Here is a 21,781-nt window from a genome sequence, read left to right on the forward strand (position 1 = left end):
AGAGAGAGAGAGAGAGAGAGAGAGAGAGAGAGAGAGAGAGAGAGAGAGAGAGAGAAGAGGGAGAGAATGAATTTGGCCTTCAAAACTCTGAAAGCACAGAGCTGTCAAAGTACACAGTCACCGTCTAAAACCACACCACACGTGATGGAGAGACAGCTGCACTAAGACACTAACTCTACAGCTACTTTGTGCCAGTAGTCAAGTGCTCTAAGGTTATTACCTTATTTAATCTGAATTGAGATGTATTCCTGCCATCACCTCCACTTTACACATGGGTAAACCAAGGCACAGAAAGGTCAACTTCTCCAAGGGCAACTGTCTCCCTAAGTGACAGTCGGGGCTGGACCCAATTCCAGAGAGCTGTAAGCCTCAGCACACCCTGCTGGCCAAACACACTAGGTAATCCCCCTTTTCCAGGCCTTTGCCCAGACCATTCACTCCAGGGAATGCTGAGTGCTCCTTCCCTTTCTTCCTCCCACACCCTGTTCAGAAACTCACATTCTTTTGAGCTACTGACAAACAAGGGCAAGAAGTTATCTGGAGTAGGGGCTCAAAGAGAAGACAAACAAGTATTTCTGGGCCATCTCTAGGCAGGAGGCATTGACGTGCAAGTCCTTTGTGGCCGCTCAGGGACCTAGGGTGACAAGCAAGAGTATTTGCAGCAAATCCTAGCATGAACCTATCTACGTGTGGGGACCGTCATGCACAGACAGAACTGGGCCAGGCCTGTGCTAAGCCTCTGTCAGCATCCTGAGCTGGTCTGCTGGTGGTTCAAGACTCTGGACCCAGCCCTGGCAGAGTCATAGCCTGAAACAAGATGCAATCAAGGCTGGATAAAGGCAGGCCAGAGCACAAATAGGGAGAAGAATGATGCTTTAGAATCAGTTGAGATGAGAAGATGTTTGGGGACAGAAACTAACAGCCAACTCCCGAGAGCTTTGTATTTAGCCTTCTCCTTCTCAGTAATTGGCTGCATTATTTATTTGGGCCAGTGACTGCTTCATGTGGTTTTCAGAAGAACGGTGATGGGCTTTTAAGGTTTAGTGAGACTGCATTTAGAGACATAAGCAAAAATCATTAGATAAATTTTTAATCATGAAGTAGACACCACATTCCTGTGCCTGGGAGCAACTTAAAGGGTGAGGGGGCTGAGAAGCCCAAAGTGTTAACCCAGCAGTCACTGCTGTCTTCACTGGTGCACAAAACACGGGGCTCGGCTTACATGTCCTCTCTTCCCTGTCTCACCTCCCCATGGCCCTCCTGACACTTGGAGGAAAGCCCCTCAGGTAGACCCCCCCCCCCCCCCAGAGTGGAGTTGAAATCTCCAATACCAAGGTACTTGCTCCACACAGATTATTTCTACCTCCATGTCCCTGGGGTTCAAGCACATAAAAAAAAACAGGAACAGCAAAAACCAAACCTGAACCTGCTGTGGCTGAGCAGCCCCAACCTCTCAGGTCAATGCTCCACCTCTGTGTTGCCTGACTCCTCACTCATATGCTTCCTACTAGAGAAACACTTACAGGTAGTCACTAAACATTCTTTTCTTTCCTCCTTAAAGGACTCTAGACACACACACACATAGGCTGTATGCAGTCGAGTCAGCCTTTGTAAGAGGCAAGGGAGCACTGAGGGTAGAGAGAGATGGGCCTACCTTGGGAGAGGCACTGGTTGGCCAAGGCGACCTGACCAGAGTGCAGGTAGAGGTTGAGGCGTGTGAAGATCCCCACCAGGGAGGGGATGGTGATGAAGCAGTAGGCAACACAGGCCTAGAAAAGGGAGACACAGACAGTTAATCAATAGGCCTATGTTCACCCAGCACGTGCCTTCAAATACAGGCACAATACTTAATCCCTCTGTTCCTCCCATTTCCCCATCAATCCCCCAGAGTTCTTCCTTATTGTATCTGATGACCTTTGGGAAGGCGGAGAGGAAAATACGATGCTTTGAAAAACAATTCTTCACCTCTCACTGCAGTTAGTGCATAGATAATGCCTAGCATGGGCAAATGAAGAAGAACCATTGAGAAACCAATTGCTCAGAAACATGCAGGTAAGCTGAGGAGGCGGCTGACCCTCAGAACAGAAGCGAGAGGTAGAAGGGGCAGGGCTGGGATGCCAGTATCTCACTATGATCAATTTGGCATGGTTTCATTTTAAAGATATGGACATGTATTGCTCTAATACAGCTCTGAGTTAATATACTCAAGAAGTTGCAATTTGGGACTGGAGAGATGGCTCAGGGGTTAAGAGGCCTGATTGCTCTTGCAGAGGACTTAGGTTTAGTTCCCAGCACCCACATGGTGGCTCAACCGTCCATAACTCCAGTTCCAGGAGATCCAACATCTTCTGACCTCCATAGGCACTGCACGACACGGGTACACTTACACACATTCAGGCAATACACTCATACACATAAGATAAAAAAATAAATATTTTTTAAAAAAAGAACCTGGAAGTTTCAAACTTGAATATACCAAGAGGAAAAAATAGAGCGTAGGTCTTCCAATTAAGGGCATGTTAGTATTATATAGAAAGTGATATTGTTAGATCTTTTTTAAAAATTTTTATTTATTTAATTTTAAATTTTTATGTGTATGCATGTATTGTCTGCATGTAGGTAAGTACACCCATGTCACGCAATGCCTGCGGAGGTCAGAAGAGGCTGTCGGATCCCCTGGGACAGCTGTTAGCTGTCACGTGGGTGCTGAGATTTGAACCTGGGTCTTCTGCAAGAACAGTCAGTGTTCTTAACCACTGAGCCATCTCTCCAGCCCCCGAAAAATCTCTTATAATAATATATTACAGAAAATTAGAGGGACTCAGCTAACACAAAACCATTTCTCAACTACATCAAAACACTGAGAGAGAAGACACCTCATCCAAATGCTTGAAACCAGAAATGTTTCCAGTTTCCAAGATTTTTCGATTTTGGAATATTTACATACATAATACATAGTAAGATATCTGACAGAGGGGACCCCAAGTTTAAACACGAAATTCATTTATGATTCATATGCGCTTTATACACACAGACTAAAGGTAACTGTATATAATCTTTTTAATAACTCTGTGCATGAAATACTTTCCTAGTATGGAATTTTCCATTTGTGGTATCAATGATAGTACTTAGGAAGTTACCAATCTTGGAATATTCTGGATTTGGGGATTGGAGATATTCAATTTGTATTAAAATCCAGGCTCCTTGGATCATTTCTTTTGAAAACAATACAAAAACGCTAGCCCAGATTCTCATGGAAAAATGAATCTGAAAAATCAATCCCAAGGCTCCTTATTGTGATATCCTTCTCTTTCTCTGGGAGCAGCAATTTAGCAATGAGCAAACTCAACAGCCTCCTGAGTTCAAAGACCTTCAAACATACCCGAACAAATGCAGCCGTCTTTCTGGAGTGATTTCCTTTCATGACTTTTCTTGTTTCCATGGCCAACCGGTTCACACTCTGAATTTGTGAAGAAATGAAACAGAATGGTAATGAAATGCTCATAACCCACAGTAACATCTTGCACAGAGATTAGGATGCAGATTCCACATACTCAAGGCAAACAAGCTACTGGAACCAGACCCTGGGCTCCGGACCCTGAAATACCAAGGAGGTCAACAGGCCAGGTTAGGTCTTGGCTTGAACAAACATGTCCAAGATGACAGAACAAAAGATACTCGCTGGTTAGTCATGCCCACCAATGAGCATAACAAATGACCATTTTCTGGTTTAATGAATAGCCAGGGTTCATTTAACCCACTTCCAGAAACCCCACATTCTAAGCATAAGATCTTAGAGATCTAAGAGAAATCTCCAAATCTAATAATGGACATACAATGTAGTCATGCAATACTAATAGTAACAGCAGTAACTGTGGCTGTATTATTCAGCTGATATACACCCATTAGTATATTTGATGCTTACAGCACGAGGCAGGCACTATTACCTACCCCTATTTTATAGACAAAGTTCTACATTCAGGTCTTGGACTGATTTGTACAAAGACTAACCTAACTAGGAAATAAGTGCATACAATGTAATTTTTGAGGGCTGGAGAGATGACTCAGTGGTTAAGAGCACTGACTGTTCTCACAGAGGACCCAGGCTCATTTCCTAGCACCCACGTGGCAGCTAACAACTGTCTGTAACTCCAGTTCCAGGGGATCAGATGCCTTCTTCTGACCTCATCAGGTATTGCATGACACAGGTGCACTTATGCACATGCAAGCAATACATCATACGCATAAAATTAAACAAATAAATAAATGTGGTTCTTGACTAGATAGGAAGAAACTGAAAAGACCGATGAAAGCTTTGGTTTTCAAACTGTGCGCCATGCCACCCCTTGGGTGCCACAACAAATTTTCAGATTTTAAGGAACAGCAATTGTTGAACCCTGTGCAAAGACCTGGTGTGAGGCAGCTCATGACTCAATACTGGACTGAATTACATCCCTTGTAGCTACGAGCTGTTTGCCTAACTGGACTTTTGGCAGCTATGGTGGTAAAAAGCAAACACTGTGCAAAAGTAAATGTGGAAGGAAAAGAATCAATAAGGAGCAGAAAATAAGGGCAGCAGTGTGTGATCTGATTCCTCCAAGGCTAGGGAACTGAGCAGTGCCGATACGCACATACGCTTCATTAGTAACTACGGTTGTGTAAGTGGCAGGCTTCTGTTTCAGTGACTACAGGGATGGAGTACAGGACCTAGCACGCACTAAGGCCGATCACCGTGCTGCATACCCAGTCTATAAATATGTTATTCATGTTTGCTTCTTCTGATGTCAGCTCTGTTTTCTGCCTTTCGACTGAGTTGTCTAATCTTCAGAACAAATCATTTTACTACTTCTTTTGACTCAGGGGTGATCAAGTTTATTGGGAAATGAGCCAGGAAAGCAGCAGACCTCTGGTTAGGGAGCAAAGGACTCCAGGACATCATCTCTGTATATAACCAGTGGAAATTAATACATAACTCTTGTACTATCATGCAGAAATAAGAACATGCAAAGTTCTGAGAAAAAGAAATATTTTTCTAAGAGGAAAGAAAAAAAATCAATGAAACACAAAAAGAAAGGAAAAAAATTATTAAGATACCTCAAAGACTTAAGCAGAGTTGCAGATTTGACTAGTCTTTGAGAAACTACCTTTCCAACTCCCAGAGGATCACAGGGGCTGGAAGAGCCCACACTGAAAGCTGCTTGTGATGTACACATCTGAGATCCCAGCATTGGGGGCTAGAGGCAGGAGGATCAGGGGTTCAAGGTCAGCCTTGGCTACACAGTGAATTTGAGGCCAGCCCAGACTACATGAGATCTGTCTCAAAAATCTCAAAGAAGAATCTGAGACTGAGCCTGGTATGTGGCCTACTGATAACAAACAGTCACTCAAAGAGCAATGAACAAGAATGCTTACATGGATCAACTGTACAAGAACAGGTTCCAGATTGCAAAACATCGACCTGGACTCAACGTAAAAGCTGAGCTGCTGCTCAAAATCACGGCCAAAGGAAACCTGGAATCAAAAAGAAGGATGCTAAAAGGTATAATACTGGCACAATGTCATTAGCAGAACACAAGCAAGTATGCGTCTGTGCACAAGTGCACACACCCACACATACCCCACCCACTCCCTCTGACTACAAAGGCCTTATGTCACTTCACCCCATGTAGACCTGAAATATTATTCTGAGCAGCCCGGCTTTGTGACAAGGGCATTGGAAGAGCACCAGCAGACACAGGGTATAAAACAGGAGCTCAGCACAAATAGGATTTTCCAGATTAGAAGGAAACTGCTGCAAAGGAAATCATGGAATTTTGTCTGTCAGCCATGGCCTTTTCACAGAACATAAATTGGGCCCTTGGGAGTCATTTGTCACAGGGGTTTCCCTAATGTGGGTCACACCTTTCTGCTTCCTGATGGGGACCTGACCTCAGCAGCTCACCAGTGGCTGTGAGAAGGAAGGTTCTCCACTATAACCCCCTTTCCTTACGTTTATGTCCCTTTTCCTTAAATTTATGAAAAGCTGGTTAGTAGGAGTGCCCTGTTCAGCCAGATTCTTCTGCACAGAGCTTTGCTCGTTCAGTTGTAGACATTGGGTTTCATATCCTATTTCCTCATATTCTTTCCCCTTTGTAACTGGGTGACTTTCAGACAACACCACAAAAGGACAAATTGTACCCAGTCAGTATCCTGGGAAACTGAGCAAGGCCATCCTGGATCTTTCGACCCAATGAAGCTATGTGAGCTGACAGCCCCTGGAGAAGCTGTGATACCCAGCCAACCCACAGATTATAAAAACTAAGAACACAAGGCAGTAGATGGCCGCTGGGAATGGGGAGTCATTCTGCATCTGTGACATAGCCAATGGTAAGGTGCCCATGACCCAGTAAGTAATCCCACAGCCATGCTCACGCAAGCAACACTAATTAAACTCATTGGGGCCATAAAAAATTAAAATAAAAGGCATGAAAGTCCCAGGAGTGGATGGAACATGCACACAGAAGCGGAGGCAGGAGGATCTCTGTGAGATCTGAGATTGAGGCCGGCCTGGTCTACATAGCAAGTTTCAGGCCAGCTGGGGCTACAGGGAGACCTTGTCTCCAAAAAACAATACAAAACAAAACATGAAGGAAAGGGATTTGCTGGGAAAAAAGAAGGGTTCCATAGGGAGTGGGAGGGGGCTGAGAGGGGAATGGGGGTGTATAAAATACATCATACACACATATAAAATTGTCAAGGAATAAATTGAAAAAATAATTAAAATCCAAAGAAACAGTCCCTATGCCACCACTTTTTTGGGTAAGCTGCTCTGTAGCAAAAACTGAGTGGAACAGACAGGGATGGACATGTGGCCATCTGCCATGGAACAGGTTTGGCCATCTGAGGATCGGCACAGCAGCTAGCTCTCCAGTCTTGGTCCTCATGATTTTAGTCACCGGCATCCTCAGGCCTGACTCATCTGTGTTCAGGACTTCAACCCAAGATGTGATGGCTAATCTTCACTGTCGACTTGATAGGATTTATAATCACCATGGAAACAAGCCTCTGGGCATGTTTGTGAGGGATTTTCTAGATTGAGTTAATGAAGGTGAAAAGATGCACCCTAAATGTGGGCAGCACCATCCCAGGGGTTCTAGACTGCATAAAGAGGAAGGCAGCCAAGCACAAGTCTCTCTCTGCTTCTTTTTTTTTTTTTGTCTTTTTAAGACAGGGTCTTCCTGTAGCCCCAGCTGTCCTGGAACTCACTGTGGACAGTGTATCCAGCTACCTCAAACACCTGCAAGTGGTGCCTGCCCCCCCACCCCCACCTCCGACCCAGGTCTCAAACTGAATCAAAATAAACCTTCCCTTCCTTATGTTGCTTTTGTCAGATAATTGATCATAGAAGTAGCCAAAGGAAAACAAACAAGCAAACTCAAGTTAATCCAAAGAGATCCAATTCCAGAGCCTGCTGGAGCTGTGGGTAGAAACCTGGAGCCTAGGGTTGGGGGTTGGAGGGTGAGCAGTGGAAGAGGAAGCCTGCCCAAGGGAAAGGCAATGGAGAGGAGGGTGGAGCCCAAGATGATGCACATGGGAGTTCCTGATGACACAGCAGAGACCTCCAGTCTACAGGCTCCCAGGGAGGTCCCATATCAAGATGTTTTGCCACATGGCCAATAAATCTCTCTTCCAACCTCCCCCCTTTTAATTTTTCCTACAGTCAGCTTATCTTGGCTCTCTTTACCCCCAAGGGAGTCTTGGCTAATGTAAGACCTTTTCTAATTTCATCTTATCTCAGTAAAAAATGAAAAACACCAGGGACCATAACAGCAAACTGTTTTCACCAGAGGAGGGATAAACAACTGCCTCACATTACGGGCACAAAATGTCTTTCTCCAAACTTACCATTTTTATAAATCCATTAATCAGATGGGCCAGCATCCTTTTCTCGTCCTCGAGAGTGAGTGCACTAGAATTTGGAATGGTGCATAATTATCACAGAGACAATTGACAAGTCAGATTACTTTGCATTTTCTAGATGTCAGAAACTACCAACACGATGTATGGACGTATTAATCAAAAGGAGCACAATTCAAATGTACTTCTCTGCCTCAGAGACCTGTTGTCAAGCAAACCCAGCAACAGGAAGAGGACAGGGTAACCTTTTCTTTGGAATTTGAACAAGGTCTAATGTCAGATCTTGTATTTCAGAGAAATCGTGGCATTCTATTAATCTGAAACAATTGCTACCATATATCAAAGAACCTTCTAACAAGCACCCACAAGCCCCCATGAAGCCCCTACCACGATTATCTTCCAATACTTGTTTACCACGTGACTCCCTGTCCCCATCACCATCCACCCAGCCATCTTACTTTGAGATGCATTTTAAAACAGATCTCACGTATATCTGAGGGAGAATTTAACACAAACCTAAATTTTTAATCATTAGGTCTATTTTGATTTTACATACAAAATAGTTCCCCAAACTTATTTTTAAACCTTCTAAAATTTTGGACTGGTGGTAAAGCTCATTGGTAGAATGCTTGCCTAGCATGTGCAAGGCTCTGGGTTTAATCTCCAGGACCCCTCAAAAATTAAGAGCCCAGAAAAAACAGGAATGAAAGTTTTTGTTTGGCTTGCCACAAGGGAAAATAAGCTTGGGCAGGTCCTGTGTTGTCCTCTAATAGTCAATGGCCCCTTGGCCCATTTTGCTTTGTTTGGGTTTTTTTAGTATTTTGAGACAGGGTCTCATTATATAACCCAGGTGGCCTGAAATCATGATCCTGCTGCCTGAGTTTCCGGAGTACCACAGGTGTACACCACCACAACCCGTACCCCTTAGTTCTTTGGGATAACATTCCCCAGTCTTCTTCTAGGTGTGATGATGTGAACGTTGGCAATGTGTGACCCTTCCACTTACTGTCCCTCAGAGAAAGCTGTTGTTTCCCAAGGTAAGGGCTGTTGGACCATTGACATGGTTGAGGCAGGCCAGCCTCCAGCAGGAAGATGAAGACAGCATGGCTCAGGGCTGGTAAAACCCAGCAGTAGGAGCCTGGGTTCTTGGGTAAGGCACCTAAGAAGAGCTATGCTTCCCCACTGCAGGTCTCTTGAGCTACCAGTATCTTACAAATACAAGTTCCTTTGATCATTATTTCTATTTTTGCTCAATTACTGGGTCCATTTATTGTGAAAATGTATTACTATTATTATTCATATTATGAAGACAAGTTCTCATTATATACTCCAGGCTGGTCTTGAACTTTCAATTCTCCTGCCTCTGCCTCCCAAGTGCTAGGATTACTGGTGTATGCGACCATTACCTGGCAAGAATATAATATTGATAATATTTAGATTTCTATAACTCATGAATTTGAAAGCACAGTTGTAGAATAGTTTCTAAAATTAAGAGGACGTGAAAAAAAAGGGCAAGAAATACAATGCACTTTGTGAAGTTTGAGGTTCTAAAACAATTTTCTCAATTCTTAAAACATTTCCCAGTAATCAAGCTGCTACGCTAAAAATTCTTTGGGGACTAAAATAGCCACAAATAGCACACAGGATGGAAACATGAATAAAATAAATAAATAAAAAGCTAAAAGCAAAAGGGGGATAGTTCAGCCTCTGACCAAAAAGTAAGGCCTGTGGCTAGACCTGCACCTTCAGCCTCCTGTACACAGAAAGTCCTTCCTGTAAGAATGTAAGCAGTTTTCACTTGCATGTTAGATAACTGGCTGAGAGTGAGACAGATTAAGAGGCTGAGCTCTCTGAGGGAGCTCATGATTATACCATTGACTGCTTGTAGAAATCTCCAGGAAAGAGTCCGAGTCCAGTTGCACGAAACCAGCCTCGTTTTCCCAACTGAAATCGCTCTGTAAAAATAATTGCTATCTTCTTCTTTTGAAGGTCACCTGTGTGTGCACCTTGCTCCCTAGGACTTCAATGTTCTTGTCAAGAGGAATCTTTGTTTTGTCTTGTTGTTTTGTTTTATTGTTGGTTTGTGTATGTGTGTGTGCGTGTGTGTGTGTGTGTGTGTATGTGTGTGTGTGCATGTGTGTGTGTAAGTCTGTGTGTAAGTGTGTGTGTATGTGTGTGTGTATGTGTGTGTGTGCGAGAATTACAGGTGGTTGTGAGCCACCAGGTGGGTACTGGGAATGGAACCCAGGTCCTCTGCAACAAATTCTCTTAAGCACTGAGCCATCTCTCCAGCCATAATTAGCAGGAATCTTAACAGATCCGATCAAGCTGTGGGCAGTGGCGGCCATCATTCCCTAACATGGGTGCTGGGGGTCTGAACTCAGGTTGTCTTGAGCCTGCAGAGGCCAGAAGAGGGCACTGGATATCCTGGAACTGGAATTACAGGTGGTTGTGAGCCACCATGTGGGTACTGGGAATGGAACACAGGTCCTCTGCAACAAATTCTCTTAAGCACTGAGCCATCTCTCCAGCCACAATTAGCAGGAATCTTAACAGATCCGATCAAGCTGTGGGCAGTGGCGGCCATCATTCCCTAACGTACTAGTAACTCATATTTAAACCCCAGCCACATTCTGTGTTGGCTGTAAGAGCAGCTTACTTCACAGAGTCATGCATGGTCTTGCAAATGTGCATAAGGGCATTCAGGATGACAGGGTCCTTGGTGGGCTCCTGCTGATGCCTAGAAGACATTAAAAGACAACAGTGAAAGCTCCGTCCACAGCACCAAGAGAGCAGATTTACCTATTGTGGGCTATGTGTATTTGAGAACCCCAAATGATCTAGTTGGTACGTCACACGGGCAGTTCACCAGTAAGAGGCACTGATACGGCTTTCCTCTTATTCTTTAAGTAACAAGCGGCTCTCTTACACATGACTTCTAATAGCTACAAAATCAAAGACTGACATTGCCTGTGCCAGGCAAAGGGAAGGCCTGGCTCTTTGTTACGTTTAACACCTGAGCTACCTACAACCTGCATGGAAGTTAAGTGTCAAGCAAAAGGCTATAACAGCACAAACTCCAAATCAGTTTTCATGTAAGGTAGGTATATTTGTTCCAAATATACTAATGATAAATGGGTTAATAGTAATCTTTAGGAATGAATTTTTAAGATTGTATTATTATTATACATATATATGTGGATATGGGTGCAGGCATATCACCATATGTATGTGGAGGTCAGAGGACAACTTGGTGCACTCATTTTGCTCCTACTTTTATATGGGTTTTGGGGATCGGACTCAGGTCATCAGGAGTGCAGGACAGGTACCTCACCCACTGAGCCATCTCATTGGTTCAGGAATTAATCTTTTAGAAAGGCAGTAAGAAGGCCAGCAAGATGGCTCATCCAGCAAAGGTGTTTGCCACTAAGCCTGACAACCTGAGTTTAATCTCTGGAACCCACATAGACCCCTGTAAGATGTCATCTGACCTCCATATGCTCTCTGTGGCACATGCACACACACACACACACACACACACACACACACACACACACACACACACAAATATAGTACGAAACATTTTTTTAAATTTTTTATGTGTATGCATGTATTGCCTGCATGTAGGTAAGTTCACCCATGTCATTAGTACGAAACATTTTTTTTAATTTTTTATGTGTATGCGTGTATTGCCTGCATGTAGGTAAGCTCACCCATGTCATGCAATGCCCGCGGAGGTCAGAAAAAGCTGTCAGATCCCCTGGGACTGGAGTTACAGACAGTTGTTAGCTGTCATGTGGATGCTAGGATTGGGATTCGAACATTCAGTGTTTTTAACCGCTGAGCCATCTCTCCAGCCCCAGTAAGAAACTTTTAAAAAATTGAAAAGTTAACAAGTTACATATTTTAGAATAATCAAACTCAATAATATTCATGTACTTCATAAAGCTGTCAGGTCCCCTGGGACTGGAGTTACAGACAGTGGTTAGCTGTCATGTGGATGCTAGGATTGGGATTCGAACATTCAGTGTTTTTAACCGCTGAGCCATCTCTCCAGCCCCAGTAAGAAACTTTTAAAAAATTGAAAAGTTAACAAGTTACATATTTTAGAATAATCAAACTCAATAATATTCATGTACTTCATATTTAACGCAATTTTTTTTTTTTTGGTCTTTTTGAGAAAGGGTCTCCCTATAGCCCCAGCTGTCCTGGAACTCACTGTGTAGACCAGGCTGGCCTTGAACTCACAGAGATCTGCCTGCCTCTGCCTCCCAAGTGCTGGGATTAAAGGCGTGCACCACCACGCCCGGCACAATTTTTATTTTAAATGTAGCCTTGCCCTAAAAAAAGAACCCATACGAAATCAGAGATCAGCTTAGCTAGTTATATGTTGCTACTACATTCAAAATCAGTGTGTAACTTGAAGATAGATTTTTATTTGGTTCACAAACCACTTCATATGTTTCTCAAATATCCTCATATGTTTCCATGTTTTAAAATTGTTTTTTATTTGTTTTTATTTTATTTTATGTGTATGAGTATACTGCCTGCATGTAGATAGGTATACCTATGTCATGCAATGCCCATGGAGGTCAGAAGAGGGTGTCAGATCCCCTGGAACTGGAGTTATGGACGGTTGTTAGTTGCCATTCGGACCCAAGTCCTCTACAAGAGTAGCCAGTGCTCTTAACTGCTGAGTCATCTTTCTAGCCCCTCCACTTTTCTCTATATTACAAACACACACACACACACACACACACACACCTAATACAAAGGAAGACTTCTTCCAAAACTGCACTGGAATGGCATGGAGCTGCTAGACCGCCTCATGCCAATATCTGGTGACAGGTCTTCTGCCTCTTTTATATTTATTTATTTTATGGAGGCGGGTGTGTGCCACAGCATGCATGTTTAGGTCAGAGGACAACTTCTGGGAGGCAGTTCTCTCCTTCCACCATGTGGGTTCCAGGGATTGAACTCAGACCATCGGGCTTGATGGCAAGCAAATTTAACCTGCTGAGCCACCTTGAAAGTCAGCCTTCTGCCTTCTTAAGCACTAATCACCAACTATTATCATGATGGCCTTTTTTATTTTTTTTTTAAAATGAGACAGGCTCTTGCTACATAGCCCACGCTGGCCCTGAACTCACCACCCTTCTGCCTCAGCCTTCCAGTGCTGGGATTATTAGCCTGAACTATCGTGTCTGGCAGGACACCTGCTTTTAATGCAGTTCTCCTTGCAGTATTTTAGGGATGGGGCGGGGAGTGATCACTAGGCTTCAACGATCCACCAACACATTTCACAAGGGACCAGGGAGTCTGGACTTGTAGTCATGCTGTTTCAAACTCACTTGATAAAGGTCTCCATGATGTATTTGCAAACCTCCACCCGCACACTCTCTTTCTGGAACATGTCCAAAAATGGCAGAAATTTCTCCTAGAAATAAAGCATTTGACATGCAATTAACAAATTACTGAAAGGACAGAATTCATGGGTCCTTTTTTTTTTTGGAGGTCAAAAAAGCAGTAAGAATATTCGGGAGTTCATGAAAGACCTGGCTGGCAATTTTTTTTAAAACTATTACAGACTGAACATCTTTAATCCAAAATCTGAAATTGAAAGTGTTCTGAAATCTGAAATTTTTAGTGCCAACATGATACCCTAAGTTGAAAAATTCTACACTAACTGTTTCATGAAAATTTTTTCCCCAGCATTGGGAATGGAACCCAGGTCCTTGCGCATGCCAGGCAAGTGCTTGATCCATGAATTGTATCCTCAACCCCTTGTACAGCCGTATTAAAGACACTGTATAAAACTAACTCCCAGCTTGGTGGATAAGGTACATATGAAACATAAGTGAATTCTATCTTTGGATTGGAGGGTCCCAGTTCAAGGCATTTTATTATGTATATGTGAATAACCCAAAATTCAAGAACAAAACATGAAGTGTGAAACATTTCTTGCCCCAAGCATTTAACTTAGAGATGCTTAACTGTACCATGTAAAACCTGACGTGGAAGAGGCAATGAGGAGGAAGCAGTCCAACTGGACAGCACAATTTCAAAAACTGTGCCACACCCAGCAGGCCCACACATCCCACTGGCTAAGTAAGGGATGAAACATTTTTTTTTTTTTTTGGTCTTTTTGAGACAGGGTCTCCCTGTAGCCCCAGCTGTCCTGGAACTCACTATGTAGACCAGGCTGGCCTTGAACTCACAAAGATCTGCCTGCCTCTGCCTCCCAAGTGCTGGGATTAAAGGCATGCGCCACCATGCCCAGCTAGAAATGACATTTTAAAAAAATTTCTTTATTTTATGAATGTATTACCTGCATGTGTATAAGTGCACCCATGTCATGCAACGCCCATGGAAGTCAGAAGAGGGCATCGGATCCCCTGGAGCTGGAGTTATGGACAGTTGTTAGCTGCCATGTAGGTGCTGGGAACTGAACCTTGGGTCCTCTGCAAGAGCAGTCAGTGCTCTTAACTACTAAGCCATCTCTCTAGCCTCCAGAAATGACACTTTTCTTTCCGTTTATGTATCCTATATTTCAAAATGGGGCTCAAGTGGTTAGGACATAATCAGTTATCAAGCTGGTAAGACCTGCTGCTTTATGAAAGAAACCGAGTGCTTCTTTTGGCCAGGGCAGCATAAAAACATTACTACAGCATAGAACACAGATCTCCAAAGCAGTCAGGAAACATTACTTACCACTGAGAACAGAACTGAGAAATCATGGAAGTGGGCGATAACTTTCTTAATTATTGACTGAAGCTGCAGAACAAAACAAAAGAGCTCATTTAATAAAACCTCTGTTTTCAAAAGGCAGCCTCCTTCCTAACTTCCCATTACAACCACCATAGAATTGGCCTGGATTGCTCAAGGAAAGAGAAACAGGCTCAGGTAGGCCCTGCCAGTCTGGTTGCCCTTCTCCCTCTGCCCACCCATCTTCATAGACCTGGGAAAACTACTTTGCTTTGGCCTCAGCCTTCTCTGAAGATGGAGCTCAAGAGAGTGCCTGAGGATTAAATGGGACTACCCATGCGCCCAGGGATAACCTTGAACTTCTAATCCTTCCGCCTTTACCTCCCGAATACTAAGATTATAGGTGTGCAACACCATGCCTGGTTTATGGGGTGCTGGGGATCAAACCCAGGGTTTTTGTGCATGCTAGGCAAGCTCTACCAACCAAACTCCATCCCTGGCTCTCAAGTCAGCCTCTAATCTATAAAAGGCCCACAGTCCCACCCAGATACTCAAGCTACTACTGTAGCATGGAAGCAGCCAGAGCCAGCCTGTGAGCAAATCAGTGTGTGCCAATAAAATTTTATTCCCACAAACAGGTGACAGGCTACATGTGGTTATGGGCGACAGTCTGCTGCCCCCTATTATAGGCCACCATGGTCCTGTTTCTTCATTACTTCAGTGAGAGAAATAGGATGCAGTTTGGCAGTGGGTGAAAAGCCACTGCCTGACCTGAGGGTGGGGCAGCCTGTGAGGTCAGGCTCAGAAATGCCCTCATCCTGAGGTACGCATGGTCCTGACCAAAAAAGCTTGGCCTCGGAGCACCCAGAAGGTGCTGCTTCTAAATAAAAGGTAATTCCTAGCCTCTGGGTGCTATCCAGAACATTCTCAGGCAAACACTTTGCTTACACTAGGAACTGCTGCCCAAATCATCTGCACAGGAAACCCCTCGAGGGCTAAAACCACAGAATGAGAAGGTATATTATAAGCATTTTCAAATTATGCAGCTCACCAGGTCAGTCAAGAGAAGACTAAAAGAGGGCGTCAAACTTTATGACTTGGTATGCCTTACAGTCCCAGCTACTCAAAGGGGCTTGGGCAGGAAGACATGGGGTTCAAGACCAGCACAGGTAATACTGGGAGAGAGACACCCACCTCAAAACAACAAAACAAACCAAAACTGCATGCTGAGCAATGTTCAGAGCATTGTAAGACATGAAATACTGGCTGGGCGTGGTGGTGCACACCTTTAATCCCAGCACTCAGGAAGCAGAGGCAGGTGGATGTCTGTGAGTTCTAGGCCAGCCTGGCCTACAAAGTGAGTTCCAGGTCAGCTGGGGCTATAGGGAGACCCTGCCTCAGAAGAAGACATGGAATATTATTCTGTTAAAATTATTTCTGAAACAAAGAGAGATTAATCTCTTACAATAAAAACATGTATTAATGAAAATGCATATTGAAAGACTTGTACAACAGCGACTGACAATTTGGCTCCTCTCGTTGCACTCCCTCACGCACCCACCTAAAAATGGTAGAACCTACAAACACATAGTATGTGCCCCGTTTTAGAACTTTTATTTCGAAATCATTTCAAACTTGCAGAAAAACTCAAAGACTAGGAGAAAGAGTTTCTGTACTTTCTTTACCCAAGTTAACCAAATTTTAGGAATTTTGCCAAATGTACTTGCCATGGTTTGGATAAGTTTCCCTCAAAGGCCTTTGTGGGCCTTCCCAGGATGGTGCTACCAGGACGGGGTGGAGCCTTCAGGGGGCAGGGGCCTAGCAGAAAGCCCTAAGGTTGCTGGGGATTGTGGGATGCAATCTATTCCTATCTCTGTTCCTTGGCGAATGTAGTATACATTATGTTAGTAAATTGCCATGTGTTGTTTGAGCTCGCTGAGAAGCTCGCCTGGAAGCCAGACTGGTCAACCCCCTACCATTTCAGACCCAAGCATGTTTGTATCAAAGTGTCCTCCAAAGTCCCTGTCTGGGGATTGTGAGTTCCCGACTTGGTTTTGCTACCTACCCACCCACCTACCTCTGTTACTTATTTTTTCACTTCAGTCATTGAATGGCTTGCTGTATACTTAAGCAACTCATTCATTCAAAACTAAATCCATGGCTGTGCCCACCATTCTCTGGACTGTAAAGCAGTTGGGAATGTGACCGGTTCCAGTTTCATTCTACCACATACCACTCAGCATGGGCCCAAACCAGCAGGGTCAACGGATGATGGCTTGGAACCTTCTGTAAGACCTTTCCAAAGTTGATTATGTCATGTATTCATTGTGGTGACCAACGGCCAACAATGCCCTGTCATTTTATCCATGGAAGACATACTTTTTTTCTTAAACCATGAGAGTAGATACTATGAGCAATGTCCCTCAAGCCCGAATTCTTCATTTTGCATTTCCTGAGAATAACCTTACTCTCTGGCATTTCCACTTTACTGCTAACAAATCCAGTCAGTTTTATACTAATACAAAAATACTCTGTCACCCACAGTCCAGTCTCATCAACTGTCTAATTAAGACCTTCCTAGAATCATTTCTTTCTCTCTCCTGTGTGGATCTAGTCTGAGATCATGCAGTGCATTTTTTTTTTTTTGGTTTTGTTTTTCTTTCTTGGAATGTGAGCATGTGTGGTACATGTGTGTGATGCATAGATGGTGTGTGTACAGGTGTTCAGAGGCACACGTGCAGAGGCCAGAGGAGGATGTTGGGTATTTTTAATCTATCACTCTCCACCTTATTTCCTTGAGCCACGATCCTCTCACATAAGGCTGGTGGTTAACAAGCTCCAAGGATCTTCCTGGGTCTACCCCTCATGGTGCTGGGGTTATAGGCATGCACAGTCATGCCTGGCTTTTTATGTGGGTGCTCAGGATTTGAACTCAGGTCATTATTGTCTTGCATCTAGCACCCTTACTTAAGGAGCCATCCCCCAATTTCTTTTAACATTCAAGCTGGAGGCCAAGGAGAACCCCTTTAAGCTGCTCTTGTTCATTTCCCCAGTGTCTGATTACTTCCTTATTTTCTGGCAAACATTAAAAAAATATTGGGCCTATGAGATGGTTCATAGGATAAAGGTACTTGCTGTCAAGTCTGACAACCTGAGTCTGATCTCTGGGACCCACATGGTAGAAGGAGGGAAATCCGGCAAGCTGTCCTTTAATTTCTACATATCCACTTCCCACACATGAAAGAAATTAATAAATGTAATAAACATTTTTTTCTTTTTGAGACAGGGTTTCCCAGTAGCCCTAGCTGGCCTAGAATTTGCTATGTAGACTAGACTGGCCTCCATCTAACAGAGATTCTCCTGCCTCTGTCTCATGAGTGCTAGGACTAAAGGTGTGTGCTATCACACCTGGTGAATGAACTGTAATGAACATTCTTTTTAAATATTTTATTTATTATTTTATATGTATGAGTGTACTGCCTGCATATGTGTAACTGCACCTGTGTCATGCAATGGCCTCAGAGGTCGGAAGAGGGCATTGGATTCCCTGGAACTGGATTTACGGGTGGTTGCTATTCACCACATGGATGCTGGAAACTGAACCCGGGTCCTCTGCAAGAGCAGTCAGTGCTCCTAACCACTGGGCCATCTCTCCAGCCCTATGAACATTCTTTTTAAAATGCTCCATGTTTACTGTACTTTTTTGTTCCAGATCTGGGGTTAGCCATTTCTCTCCAGACCGCTGCAGTTTCCTTTTCTGATATGACCCTCCCTCCTTCAACAAAGGACACTGGCATAAATGGCTGACCTGAATGCAGCTTTATTTTTTGGTCTTTTTGAGACAGGGTCTCCCTGTAGCCCCAGCTGTCCTGGAACTCACTATATAGACCAGGCTGGCCTTGAACTCACAAAGACCTGCCTGCCTCTGCCTCCCAAGTGCTGGGATTAAAGGCGAGTGCTACCATACCTGGCCAAATTTTTTTTTTCACTTGTTAGTTCTTTTAATAATTTATTAGCCTCAAAAGGGTATGTAAGAGTATCAAGAATTACTGTAAAACATATGAGCCCAAACTGAATTGTTTATAGAAGCATCCAATGAGACTGAATGGCTGGGGAAAATGTCACAGTAAGTAAAGTGACAATTTTTATCAGACATCTCAGAACAAACGGGAATCCCCTTGACATGGTAGTAGTCTGCATTCTAGGCGTGGTAAACAGAAATCCTCTTAGGTGGTTGGTTTTCCTCACCTCTTTCCTTGCCAAGATCTAGGTTTCACTCAGTCATTTTGCAGAATGAGTGCTTGGTGAGCCTTCCCTTTCTGACCTCCAGCGCAATTGTGTGGACAGCTCTCTGTTAATACATACTGCTTTACCACACTACAGCCTTGATTTTCTGTTCGTGCTGACTAAATTTATGATATTGTTTCAGGTATTTTTGTCTTATCAGTTACTGAACATCCAATGCTCAGGATCTTTTCTAAGTTTCTTTTAGGTATGACAGAATTATGATATAGTATAACTTCCCCCTCTTGGAAGAGACTACTTTAAGATCAGTATATATGTATATATATTTGTGTTTGCTTGTTTGCTTTGAGACAGAGTCTCATGAAGCCCAGGCTGGCCTTGAACTTACTATGTAGGCAAGGAAGCCAGTGGCTGCTTAGTAACTGGTAATGATTGGTTGTTTTATTTATAAGCAAATGGTGAAAAATTCTTAAATTATTCTAATAAAATTTTCAAGTTTGGGCCAGGGTTATGACTAATGGCAGTGTTTGCCTAGAACTCATGAGGCCCTAGGTATTAACTCCAGCACTACCAAATGCATCTTTTTTTTCTAAAACTCTATCAGGGCTGGTGAGATGGCCCAGGCAAAGGCACTCACTGCCAAGCCTGATGACCCTTAAGCTTGATCCCTGTGAACCACATGGTAGAAGGAAAAGAACAGACTCCTATAAGTCACCCTCAGACCTGCTGTGCCACGTGTACCCACCCACCCAACTGTGCGAGTGCACGCGCACACACACACACACACACACACACACACATACACAACAATAATAAAAAAAAATTTTTAAGTTCATTTACTGGAAAGTACAGGCATCTTACACACTGTGGACAATGCTTATTCAGAATTTGCCATGTGTCACACAATAGTATCAGTATTTCTGTGTCACGTCCCAACCCCCCAAACAACTCTGAGGGGAGGACTACCATTTACCCCATTCTACAGGTGGCAAAACTGAAACCCACAGCTAGGATGTGGCAAAGCCAGCATTAAATACAGGATTTCCCCGCCTGTGCTCTGACTGGTGCAACAGGACTACTCCACTCAACAGAAAGATTCCCACAGAGTTGAAACAGGAAATATAAACCTGTTACCTGGGGGTAGGAGTCCTCAAATGCACGATCTGGAGTCATATGCTTGATGACATCAGCCAAAACAGTGTTCACCTCTCGTTTCTGCAAAGGGAATATAAACCAATGATACTGTCAGGCACAGAAGGGCATTCACAGGCCCTCTTCCAAGTGGAAAGGAATAACATATTCAAAATAAACGGCTGGGTGGGTAGCTCAGTGACAGAGCACTTGCATAGCACATGTAAGGCCCCAGGTTCCAGATTTAGCGCCATAAAACAGTCACACACCCTCCAAGAAGTAGTTTCAAAGATTCAGGAATAAAATACAGGGGAAGAAATGACACTCCACCCCCACCCCAGATCTAGTACCATATCCCTCAAGATGGCGATGTCACTCTAAGTCAGTACTAAACAGTGTTCTAGAAGGTTCTGGGGATTTAAACTGCCACTGCTATCCCTAAGTAGGGATAAAGTTATCCATCTTTCTGCTCACCTAACCCAGTTTCCTGCCTCAGTACCTGGAAAAGTGCATTGTGAAACAGCATTGTGGGAAGCGCAAAGGCTCACCCTTTACAAGCCATCTGCCCTAACTGCTCACATCTGTCATCTATGACAGAGGTCAGCCTTACAGCCCAAATCTAGCCTATTGTTACATGGCCAACAAGTGAAGAATGGTTTTCATATTCAATCCCCAAAGCAACAGTATTTCATGGCACCAAAAACTGAGATTCAAATTTCAGTATACACAGATAAGGTTTACTGGAACCCAGCCATGTTTACTCAAATATTGCCTGCTATAACAGAATACTATAAGCCAGGCAGTTTAAAAACAACAGAAGTTTCCTGTTCACAGTTCTGGAGGCTGGGAAGTCCCAGATCAAGGCACTGGGACTGGCACTGGATCAGACTCAGTGTCAGTGAAAGCTTACTCCTCACACTGGTGGAGGTGGTTAACAGGCCTTTAGGGTTTTGTTCTAAGGGCACCAATCCCATGGGCTCCAGTCTCATGATTCATCTTTCTAAATCACACCATCATCCTCAGGATAGTTAACAAGAAAGTAGGTATGACCTAGAACCAAAATGCCAGCCAGCTGTTGGGTACTGTCCTGCTAGGAGTGTGAGATATTGGCAGTGACCTATGCCACCACCTCTTACTACTGACACCTTAGGGAAGAGGCTACAGCATGAGAATCTAGGGGGGAAGTGGACACAAGCATCCAAACCAGAACACTACACTAACATTTCAAAGTTGCGTGCTCAGGACATGGCTCAGTGGGTGACATGCAAGCCTGGGAACTTGAGTTCGGATCCTTAGCACCCTCACAAAAAGCCAGGAGTGGCCATGTAGGCCTGTAGCTCTAGCACTGGGGAGAGGAAGGATTGCTGGCCACGAACCTAGTGAAAAACAGTGAGCTCCATATTCAGTGAGACACTCTGTCTCAAGGAAATAAGGTGGAGAGCAATAACTTCGGCCCACATATGCATGCATGCATACACACACACACACACACACACACACACACACACACAAAGTAGAGAGCTATAGAGGACACCAGACTTCTACACATGCATAAATATACACATATACGTGCACGCGTGTGCTCACACACACCCCAATAAAACAAGGTGGAGAGTGAAAAGAAGACACCAGACTTCTGCATACGCACACACACACACATAAATCAATCAAATAAGGTAGAAGGCAGGAGAGATGGTGTTCTAGTTTGTTCTTCACTTCTGTGACAAAATATTCTGACCAATACCAACTTGGGGAGGAAAGAGTTTATTTGTCTTACATCTCCAAGGTTGCAGTTCATCAGGCA

The 21,781-nt window shown here is 43.8% G+C and overlaps 1 protein-coding gene across 5 annotated transcripts in view; it reads right to left on the reverse strand.

Annotated features, from left to right (window-relative positions):
- Positions 1-21,781, reverse strand: part of Vps35l (VPS35 endosomal protein sorting factor like) — a 126,849-nt gene that overhangs the window by 49,259 nt on the left and 55,809 nt on the right. For all 5 annotated transcript variants that reach the window (XR_003851233.1, XM_008843876.2, XM_029568689.1 and 2 more), the window contains exons 19-26: positions 19,981-20,061; positions 14,608-14,670; positions 13,248-13,333; positions 10,556-10,636; positions 7,885-7,948; positions 5,413-5,511; positions 3,383-3,460; positions 1,655-1,769 (exon numbers count right to left, since the gene is read on the reverse strand). Coding sequence is in view for 4 of the 5 variants with exons in the window: in XM_008843876.2 (XP_008842098.1) it covers positions 1,655-1,769; positions 3,383-3,460; positions 5,413-5,511; positions 7,885-7,948; positions 10,556-10,636; positions 13,248-13,333; positions 14,608-14,670; positions 19,981-20,061 (667 nt within the window). In the remaining variant the exon portion in view is untranslated. The remainder of the gene's footprint in view (positions 1-1,654; positions 1,770-3,382; positions 3,461-5,412; positions 5,512-7,884; positions 7,949-10,555; positions 10,637-13,247; positions 13,334-14,607; positions 14,671-19,980; positions 20,062-21,781) is intronic.

This window comes from Nannospalax galili, unplaced genomic scaffold, assembly GCF_000622305.1.
Source record: "Nannospalax galili isolate Female #2095 unplaced genomic scaffold, S.galili_v1.0 scaffold381, whole genome shotgun sequence".
Lineage (NCBI taxonomy): Eukaryota > Metazoa > Chordata > Mammalia > Rodentia > Spalacidae > Nannospalax > Nannospalax galili.